General features: G+C 41.6%; 1 protein-coding gene and 4 non-coding genes across 6 annotated transcripts; all 5 read right to left on the reverse strand.

Annotated features, from left to right (window-relative positions):
* Window positions 1–316: 316 nt before the first annotated feature.
* Window positions 317–423, reverse strand: LOC118553748 (U6 spliceosomal RNA). The gene has a single exon (XR_004926189.1). It is a non-coding gene; the product is annotated as a U6 spliceosomal RNA (small nuclear RNA).
* A 4,729-nt stretch (window positions 424–5,152) lies between these two features.
* RPS12 (ribosomal protein S12) lies at window positions 5,153–7,920 on the reverse strand. Of its 2 annotated transcripts, XM_036120810.2 has the most exons (6): window positions 7,797–7,920; window positions 7,632–7,682; window positions 7,335–7,451; window positions 6,196–6,298; window positions 5,655–5,756; window positions 5,153–5,240 (listed from the first exon to the last, which is right to left on the reverse strand). In XM_036120810.2, exons 2-6 carry the CDS (start codon window positions 7,643–7,645, stop codon window positions 5,178–5,180), a joined length of 399 nt encoding a protein of 132 aa, XP_035976703.1. In that variant the 5' UTR covers window positions 7,646–7,682; window positions 7,797–7,920; the 3' UTR covers window positions 5,153–5,177. The 2 variants fall into 2 exon arrangements, with proteins under 2 accessions (XP_035976703.1, XP_077910839.1); XM_078054713.1 differs by lacking the exon at window positions 7,632–7,682 and having other exon boundaries at window positions 7,797–7,873.
* Window positions 5,362–5,491, reverse strand: LOC118553743 (small nucleolar RNA SNORA33). Its single transcript, XR_004926184.1, has one exon. It is a non-coding gene; the product is annotated as a small nucleolar RNA SNORA33 (small nucleolar RNA).
* Window positions 5,845–5,921, reverse strand: LOC118553744 (small nucleolar RNA SNORD100). The gene has a single exon (XR_004926185.1). It is a non-coding gene; the product is annotated as a small nucleolar RNA SNORD100 (small nucleolar RNA).
* On the reverse strand, window positions 7,045–7,117 carry LOC118553742 (small nucleolar RNA SNORD101). The gene has a single exon (XR_004926183.1). It is a non-coding gene; the product is annotated as a small nucleolar RNA SNORD101 (small nucleolar RNA).
* Window positions 7,921–10,407: the final 2,487 nt, after the last annotated feature.

Consider the following 10,407-nt stretch of genomic DNA (forward strand, 5'->3'; position numbering starts at 1 on the left):
TGGCCTTCAGGTAGCTCTAGACAAATCTCAGTGTGGAGGAAGAGAAGGAGTCTAACAGAAGCATACAATTACAGACCCAAACCTTTTTCTCTAGGAATGTGTTGCAGAGTTTCAGTGTCTTAGTTGTATATAAAATAACCACAGTCACCTCTACTGACAGCCTCCTGGCACATAATGAAACCACCTCACCAGCTTGGGATCCTGGATTCGGCAATATCAGGGGAAAAAAAAAAAAAATGCAGCTAGAAGTAGTAAACTAAAGCCCAATAATCTTACTTCCGGGTGGGAGGAGAAGCTTTTCCTATGGGGAGCCTGCTGTAGTTAGTGCTGCTTCACGAATCTGCATGTCATCCTCGCACAGCGGCCACGCTAATCTTTTCTGCATTGCTCCAATTTTAGTGTATGTGCTGTGGGAGGGAGAACTGTATTAGTGCTTGTTTTTGGATAGGTCCCTCACCAGGTACCAGCTTCTTACTGCCCTCTGCTGGTTAAATCTGAGTTCACCCTTTTTTTTAATTTTTCTTTCTTTTTAAGATTTTATTTATTTATTAGACAAAGAGATAGCGAGAGCAGGAACACAAGCACACAAGCAGGGGGAGCGGGAGAGGGAGAATCAGGCTTCCCGCCAAGCAGGGAGCCCGATGAGGGGCTCAATCCCAGGACCCTGGGATCATGACCTGAGCTGAAGGCAAAGGCTCAACAACTGAGCCACCCAGGCGCCCGGAGTTCAGCCTTTTTAAACTTGTGTTTTAACCAACTGCTATTTTTTTTAAGATTTTTATTTATTTTTTGACAGAGAGAGAGAGTGAGAGAGGGAACACAAGGAGGGGGAGTGGGAGAGGGAGAAGCAGGCTTCCCACTGAGCAGGGAGCCTGACGTGGGGCTCGATCCCAGGACCCTGGGATCATGACCTGAGCTGAAGGCAGACGCTTAACCAACTGAGCCACCCAGGCGCCCCAACCAACTGCTATTTTAGTAGACAAGTAAATAAATGCACTTGTTCACAAAACATTATTTTTTTTTTAATTTTTATATTAGTAGTACTTAATATTAACCCAAAGAGAGCCCTATACCATTATCTCGTTTCTTTAAATGTTTTCTTACTACAAAAGCAATACATTTTGAAGAAAAAATAAAAGGTAAACCAAAAAACCCACCTTTTCAGAAACCACTAAAACCTTGATGTATATCCTTGTATTTATTTTTTTTACAAAATATGGTCCTATTGTACATTTTGAATATTGCTTTAAAAGTATATGAACAAATGTCCTTCATATTGTCCGTTTTTTAGGCACCATAGTATCCCATTATGTAATTGTACATTTTAATCCTTCTCCTACTTTAATGCCAAAAAAAGTATATTCTCATAGCCCTGTGATATACTAATAGCTATAATCATGCTTTCCCTTGTAATCCATCAATAAATGTGTGCTCTTAACTAAGGGCATTCTGAATTGATGCTGTACCATTTTTTTTCCTTTATCATCAAAAACTGAGTAGTTAACAGAACCTCTTGGATTGGCAGGGCCACGGGATGATCACTAGTGTCTCCACCTTTACATATTTCACTACCCAGTTTAGTTCATAAAGAGACTTGAAAGAGATTTTCTACCTATAGAAGTAGTTCTCTCTCTCCTCTTCGGCACTTTCCCTGTCCAAAGCTAATTTGCTGCGGAAACCAATTTAGGAATGCAGTGATGATGGTGACTGTGGAGTCAAAGAACAAAAGCAGAGGGATACTCTTAAGGAATGCTTCATGCAAACCAGGAAAAAGCTGAGAAAATTGCCCCTTTTGTGTAAAGAATCCTCAGGATCACCTTCCTCCCTCATTTCTAAGCCTTTCCAAGCAAAAGCCAGATTGTAATGCAACCTCAATCAGCAGACTGTGGTTAGGTAGTGCAGGGTTTAGATAAACAGTTGACTGAAACACCTTGCTGGTGATAAAGCAGTTTGAATTTAGGTGTGCTTGTGCTATTTGAAGCATAAGCCTGTTGTGTTTTTAAAAGGACGCAAAACTTTTCCCCCTGGGGAGTGAACATCAGTCTGAATCCTTCTGGACACTCTGATGCATTAATATGTAGCCCAAGTCCCAAATGCCTGACCACTCTCTGAAAGATTAATCTTCAACTTTGACCTCCATCACCCCTCTGCCCCCAGCACTGGCAACCAGCAATGAGTCACACTTCACCCAATAGGTTCTCTGAGAGAGCCTGGCAGCCACCATATTGGACACCTCCTCAGCCAGGCCACGATGCCTCCATTGCTCTTGCTGGAACTTAACTGCCTGAAAGTTCTGGCTTGTGGATTGAGCTTTCTGAGGACTGACTGGGAAGACAACGCCTTAGCCCTCTCAGCCCGTCCCATCATCCGCATGGAGTGATGAAAGCTGTGATCCTATTTCCCTTCCTTGGCTAAATATCCTCACTCTCCTTCTCTGTGGGTCTCAGGAGTACATCAAGAGGCATTAAAAGCTTATTTGAACATATCCCTTGAACCATCTAAAACTCTGCCTACACAATGGTTCCGCTGCCTCTATAACCCAGTTGAAAATGAACAAATTCTTGTTTTTAACAGACACCAACTTAATACACCTGTCATTATTCCACTATGGATGTCCTGGTTTTTTTTTTTTTAAAAAAAGCATTTAAAGTGGCTTACCAAAAACACATGTAACAGAAATTTTAATAAAACCAGGACCAAGCAAAAATTTACAAAGTAGTAATAGAGTTAAGGACAAAGAAAACGGAGTATTTGGCTTGGAGGCTTCTTACAGCCAAAGTGAACAGGAATGCCCAAGTCTCACTGACCATAGGAGCAAAACAGTATAGTGCTTGGCTCAGGTATGTTTGGGTCCATGAGGAAGTCCTCAATGAGTGCACACAGGAACTGGTTTCACAAAACTATCATTTTCCCAGTAAAAAAGGACACCTGCTTCGGCCTTGGCACTTTAGCATGGATGAGCTGCCTTGTGAATCCCATATAAGCAATACAGACAAATCACAATCTTAAGGTTGAAGTTACATTCGAACTGGGTTTTGAAAGGTAAGTAGACCGCCAGAGAAAATTGCAGTTCAGGCAGAATGAGCTCATAGAGCTACCATGAGAGCAGCGTGGACGCTAAGTCGAAGAGAGCAGTCACCCAACAGCGTTCAAGTTAGTTGAGCAGCTACTGCAGTCAACGAAGTCTGTGATGGCTATACAAGGTAGAGGCAGGAGCAGAGGACGCCTGACGCCTCTGCCTTGAAAATTGGCAAACGCTTGGTGCGAAGCCTGATACACTAGATACTCAGCAACTACTTACCTCTAACTGACCACATTTTATGACCAAGTTCAGTTTGAGGTATACAAAAGTTGAGGTGCAAGTGGGTGTTCACAGGGTGCTCCCTAGTGCACACCATTTGTCCAGAATGGACCAAAACTAAAACAGGAACTCAGATTTAGAAAAAAGGAATCTAGGGCAGAAGCTACAGGAAAGGTCCCAGGAAGGCTGCACAGAAGTAAACAGGGCCACAGCAGAACTGTAGTTCTAGTGGAAAGGGCGAAGGGACCAAAGAGGAAGTGTGGCATAGCGTTCAAGTATGGACAGAAGTTATTCTAGAAAATGCAAGAGGGGAAGAGTAAAAGGCTGTGAAGCTATTGAATTTGACCATAAAGGTCTTGGTGACCACACTGACATTTAAGAGGACAAAGGCCAAAATAACAAAAGCAAATGAGGATAGAAACCATCTTGACTGGTATTTTGAGGAACAGCCACAGCAATGAGTAGGCTTTCCACCTGAGGGGTCAGTGGATATGCAAATACCAAAAAATACCCAACGCTATCTAAGTCAAGGTGGAAGGTTAATATTCAGTTCGGCTTCGGTTTTCCCAACACACTAATCTCAAAAGAAGCCTGAGTGAAAAAATGGAAATGCAGGGTTGTACTCCGCCATCCTCCCTAGCACAGGCTACAGAATTCCCACGAACTGTCAAACCTAAGACAACGTTGGAAAAGTGTGTCTTGGCTACTACATCAACAGCTCCAACAGTGCCAGATACACTAAAAGACTCAACTGTTTGCTTCATAGATGTTGATATAAACCAGATTTCAAAGCAAATAGAAGTCCTTTCCTTAGAAATGCCAGATAGCTTGGGTTTACATTTAATGGTAGCAGATGGACCCCAGGGTACAGTATCTAAGGACACTATCCTTAAGGCTTTATGAACTACATTAGCTTTAGGGCTTTTGAGGCCATTCACTCCACAGTAGGTACCATGCAGAGAACAAGCAGCCTTTAGTGATACTAGAGGTTGCTACATTATCTAAAAGGTTGCTACATTATCTAAAGGCAGGCTTTAGAAAAGGCTTAAACCTGTAAATTCCCAACATACAAAAAAAAAAAAGTGAGCATTCAAAACAAGATCTGGCTCCCATTTAGCTTCATGTACCCCCATAACTATACAGCAGTACTAGGAAACTAGGGTAGAGAAATTCAAAGTATCCCCTAGCTCCAGCAATTTAGCAAGGATTTGGACTGTAACATTTCCATTAATCCTAATTCATGCTTGCACCAACTTGGTCCAGGCCTGAAATACATGGGTCATCACTGACTCTCCCTATGGAAATTGAGACTTGAGTATACTGAAGCATATCCTGCTTCCGCGCTTAACACTTAACACCAAGGGTTAACAAAAGCCACGGACATGCTGACCTTCCAATGGGTACATCCCTATGCACTTCTGGACATCCTGTGTGTCCCACAGCCTAAATCCAAACCTGACCACCTTTGTACTTTTCTTTGATCAACTCGTTCAGCTTTTTCAATCTGCCATCAAGCTGCAGGATTACAAAGTTAACACCCACACCATGACTAGCCTCGGCCCATTTCTCCAGGTCCTAGGGCTGTCTAGTCTTCATTGTGACCCAACAGCACACGTAAGAAACGCTGGCTGTCAATCACTATAAGGCTATCCTTACTTAGGTCATCCTGTTTTCAGTTGCTAACACTTTAGTCACTGACCCATTAGAGTAGGCTTTCATTTAGAAACCAGGAGGAGACAAATAGGTTTCCAGTTATTTTGCTAATTCTACAATGATGATCTTTTCTCTGTTGCTAACAGGGACCTTATCCTATTGCTCCAAATTAAAAAAAAAAAAAAAAAAAAACAGGTGTGGAACAAGAACCAAGTTTATTTGTTCATTTCTTGCACTTGAAGTATTCCTCGATGACATCCTTCGCCTGAGACTCTTTGCCATAGTCCTAAAAAATAATTTAAAGATTTTAAATTAACATTTACAAACTCTACCAAGTTGTTAGCACTAGTTATATTGAAGCTTTACAAAATTACTTGTCTTATGAAAATGTTTCCATCATTAAAATTTCTTATAGCCATTTTCAGGGACCTTAAGGACTTCAAGGTCTTTAAGGCTCGTAACATGGCATTCCTATTGCCAGCGTTTTCTCAATTTCTGCAGAAACACATTCAAGTAAGCAGATTAATTGGCTGGCTTAATTACAGCCTATTTTCCTCTACTCAAAGGCAGAAAAGGAGATTTTAAAATGCTGAAAAACCACACATTTCTTAGGACATTCCCAACTTTCTGAAAAATTAAAGTTCTGCACAGAATTATGCAGCTCCCAGAACTTTCATCCCAGAAATAAATACTGACTTACCTTAACCACCACACAACTGCAACCAACCACTTTACGGGGTTTTCCCTCTCTGTCAATTTTACAGAGGCCTACCCATTCCCCTAGTTTCTTGTTGTCATCAACCTATTGAGATGAATTAAGAAAAAAAGAAAAAAAATCACCATATTAGCAAACATTAATGCTACTGACAATAAATCAGACCCAAAAGGTAGCTGTAGTCAGATAGGGTGACATGGCAGTTTCCTCACAGCAATTCAGTAGAGGGAGCCAGTTGTCATCATGTACAGCCCCAAGATCACCTAAAAGCACTCTACCTCACCTCTGTTCTATACCAACACCAAAATTAGCAATTAATTCTACAGAAATAGAACATTTCTGTTACTAGCTTTACAGTCCAAGATAACAAGTCTAGGTGATGTTTTTCACACCACCAGAAAGCAAGGACACTTTCTTTACAAAATTTACTGATCAGATAAAACAGCATTAATCAAGACATAACCCTAACTGGCTCAATTTTCATTAAGCTAAAGCATCTCTTAATTCAGATAAATAGGTAACTTACCTTGATTAGGTTGATTTGGTGTTCAGCACAAAGGGCCTCCACCAACTTGACATACATAGGCTCATCACAGTTGGATGCAAGCACACAAAGATGGGCCTGGCGCCTGAAATGCAAAATCCAGTATAAGCTAAAACTCAAGTCTGAATCTACTACTCTCGGAACTTTTACAAGGGATTTATCTTTGCAATCACTGGCAAAACACAAGCAACACCCCACTGGAGAACACATTGCTACAGTTTGAGGAACCTGTTAAAGAGCACAGATCCATTCATCGACAAAATCAAGCCTCCAGTAACTCCCCAAAATACTAAATTTATATAGAATTAGTTACCAATTTGTGGGCAAAGCAGTATCATGCTTTCTTGCAAGCCACTTAAAACACGTTTACGAGCTATCGTGTGAAACACAAACTACCACTATTAAGAGTTGTTACCCAGAAATTAGTATGTGCAGCACTGCCATTGCACAAATAGTGCAGGGGACACATCAGGACCTGAAGGATTTCCAACAAGAGCGCTATTCCCAGTGGATTCAAGTGGCTAGTCTACACCAAAGTGAGTTGAATGAACTTAAATTTACTAACAAATTCTTAAAGTGCACTAAAATTCAGCTTAAATAGTTAACACGTGTTGTTTTGCCCATACAACCAGCCCAAGAACTGAACGGATGTATTTACAAACGCTCCATATTTTTTGTTTCTACAGCTACTACCTTCTCATTTGAAAGTCCAGGTGCTTCTGCAACATTAGCTTGAAATTCCCTAGTTTAATATGATGGTTCGATTTTTGTAAACTGCCAAACGAGGATTCTTATCTGTCCTTTAAGCGAAATTAGCCCCACAACGTACAGGTTTGTCAGACTGTTATGTTTCACTCATAAAAAGAGTGAAGGGGTATCCGACAATTTAAGTCATCATTCAAACACTGTAGTTAAAAAAATCAAATACTCATTCCCATTCCAAACAGAAACCCACAAACTTTGTGGGCTACATAGATCTGAGTTCTGATACCTTTTCCTAGGTTTCCTGTAGGACGGATGCCATTCACAACTTTTGTGCTAACACCATGAACTTCACGCTTTCTTGGTTGCAGTTTTGTTCCGGTTCCAACAACCCACAGTATTGAGACTGATACACGTACTTGTCTAAGGCTTTGGCAGCTTCGCGAATTCCACGTGCTAGGCCATCGTGGATGAGGGCGGTCTTCAGCACCTCTTGTAAAGCAGTATTAACGTCCATTACACCTCCAGCAGCAATGCTGAAATGCAGCAAATCAAGTGAAAACCATCAGTAAATTCCCCACACAACACTTAAGACCCTGGACTCAATAATCATGAGATACATCAGGTGCCGTTAAGGCGCCGCGGCCTACCCTGACCCCGCACCGCCCGCTCACTGTCCACGCCCTCCCCGCACGAGACCCCCACCCTGGGCTCACCCTTCCTCGGCCATGGCGGTGGATTACGAGTGTAGCCGAATCTTGACTGCACTGTAATACAAAAACAAAAAAGAGAAACCAGTTGGCTAAAACAGCTCAGCCAAGAACCAATCCCCGCCAAAAGCGACAAACGCACAACTACCACCCCAACCTCGCTCAACTCACCGCGACCTTCCGCCTCCGCACCACTCGGCGGCGGCAGGGAAAGAGATCGTACGCGCCCGCATGACGGTATTTAAGGGCTTCCCAGGACCCCTGTGCGCATGTGCACTCCTTTTCATGAAAGAGGTGGCTCTGGTGGTGCCGGTCCTCAAGAATTTCTGTTTCCGGATAGAGGCGGTTCTGAGACAAAAGTATTCCTAGTCTTCTGACTCTGCGCTGCTGGTTATTGACACGCGCAACAGGCACCAACGCGGGCAGCCTCACACCACCCTTCCCCGCCGGAGGCGTGGTCTACGGAGGCCCAGAAAGCTCGTTCTACGGAGCGCGAGAGGGGCCAAGCGCGTCTGCGCTGTCCTGTTAGGTCTCTGGCCCTTCCTTTCCTCGCTAAGTCAGTTTTAAGTTTTGTCACGCTACATTGTAATTTTTTTTGTCGACCTCACTAATTGGGCCTTCCTGCATGGCACGCTCTCCCTTCGCTTCTAAGTCTCTCTAAATGTCTGCGAATGTGTCGTTTTGTGGGTGATCCACATTTGTTGTGAAACGAAAGCCAGCACGTTTTCAATACTAAGCACATGGTAAATTCCACTTTACCGGCGATGTGTTAGTAGAGTGGAACCTTAGGTGGTTCGTTACGGTTTCTAAATGTAGTTGGTTCTAAATGAAATTTTTTCTTTCTTTTTTTTTAACGCTAGATTGTCCCCTAAATTCGTAATCCCGTGCAAATCGGGATTCAGTAGGTGCATTAAAAACGCCTACAATGTGCCAGACACAGGAACTGGGTCCGGAATAATAGTGATGAGAACGTGGTCTTTGAGAAATCCGGAATTAATTTTGCCATGCAGGACTGGCGGAGTTAGACGTGGAATCTGAGGACCCTAGAACTCTTATTACCAGAAGCAGCCTTTTGAATTTTGCATTTATTGGCCATTCTCCTACGCCCATTTCAAAACGCAAATATATGAAATACGGCCGCGTATTCTCAGCACAGTCTCTCTTTTTTTTTTTTTTAACTTCCTCTCCTGACAAGTCTCCAAGCCAGTCAGCAATTAGGCTTTTGATAAGTGCCGGTACGGTGGATACAGTGAGACGAGTGCTGTGAGAAAACAAAACTGAGTAACATGAGTGCGGGGCAGAACTAACCAGAACAACAGAGACATACTGGAATTTTAGTAAATTTATATAGTTCATTTTTACCTTTTTGAATGCTTACAGATTTTCGTTTTTAAAGTGTTGAGCTGTTTCTATTCGTAATTCATCCTAAAAGGCTGCTCACTTATTTGTTGATTTAATTACCTATTGAACATTTGCTTAAAAAAAAAACTACCGAGTTTATAAGAATGAGATTTGTTTCTGCCGCTCTCACAGATTGTAGTAGGATTAAGATTCGAACCAAAGATTAGAATACCTAAACGCCACAGGGAAGGTACAAAGTGGCATGGGGGTTTGAGAGTGGGGATGATGTGGAAAGATAAAGGTGAATTTGAGACTGTGGCAACATTTGAAATGGGAAAACAACAACAAATGAAAGGGTTCCAAAGAGGGAGCATGAGAGAAAAGGAGAGGGTATTCTAAGAGAAGGAGAGAGTGAGGCAAAGGCCCAGATGCCTCCTTTGCTTTTTTGGAAGTTATCACACCACCCTTGTATTTTCAAAAGAGAATGTGGTAGTTTCAGCAATTTCTAATTATCTAAAGTTAATAAAATTTAATGTGCTAAGCATTAGATTTCATATCCGATTTCTCCGTGCCCTCCCAAAACAAATCTTAGAGAGAAGGGAGAGAATTTGGTGAAAACTCAAGAAACATAAAAGGGGATAATAATTTGCAAACAATGTATTTATACAGAGAGAAAACAATTAAGTACCCTTTCGCTTGTGTTGTTGATTTCTGTCTTCCAGCAGCTGGTAGTCTTATGTAGATTCAACTGTCATGGGCCTATGCCTTAATATTTCACCTTATGAATACCTTTTCTATCAGTTGTAACCCTCTTTCCTTAGAACCAGACCAATTTTTTTTTTTTTTTTTTTGAAGTTCTAGTATATAGCTGTTTTTAATCCTAGGAATGAACTTAAAGGACACAGTGGTGATTCAAGGATTCTTTAATATAAATTTTCTTAGTTCACTTGCTTAAGGTTACCTCCTCTCAATTTTAGATAATGCCAAAGGTGGAAGACAATACTACAGAGACTAAAGGCCAGAGTCACTCTTATACCAGCAGATTATAATACTTATAAAAAGTACACAAATGAGCATCTGAAATACCCATGAAAGGTAAATTCTAAAGTTTGTTTTAGGAACAAAAAATAGTAGTGATTTTGTTTAGCACTTTCTATGTGCCAACTAATGTGCTAAATTATTATGTTTTCTCCCTTGATTGTCCTTGAGACCCTACATGGTAGTGGTGGTATTAGCCTCCTTTAACAAAGGAAGGAAATAAGCTTAGAGAATTGCTCAAGCTCACACAGCTAGTAAATGCAGACACTGGTATTTGAGCCCAATGGACTTCAAAAGCTCATGCTTCCAACCCCTCATCCATTTGAATGATTGCCCAAATGTGGATGATCACAGAATTCAATAACTCTTCACATCTGAAGTTGGGAACAATGCAACTGGTTCT

Source organism: Halichoerus grypus, chromosome 9, assembly GCF_964656455.1.
Source record: "Halichoerus grypus chromosome 9, mHalGry1.hap1.1, whole genome shotgun sequence".
NCBI lineage: Eukaryota > Metazoa > Chordata > Mammalia > Carnivora > Phocidae > Halichoerus > Halichoerus grypus.

Bases quoted from the DNA above. Each gene is read 5' to 3' on its own strand.
- RPS12 (XM_078054713.1), bottom strand. From the start codon at position 7,858: ATGCGGGCGCGTACGATCTCTTTCCCTGCCGCCGCCGAGTGGTGCGGA. The intron at 7,452-7,796 runs GTGAGTTGAGCG...GCTGCATTTCAG, and splicing joins TGCGGAGGCGGAAGGTCGCG to CATTGCTGCTGGAGGTGTAA. The intron at 5,241-5,654 runs GTAAGTCAGTAT...ATTATTTTTTAG, and splicing joins GCAGTTGTGTGGTGGTTAAG to GACTATGGCAAAGAGTCTCA.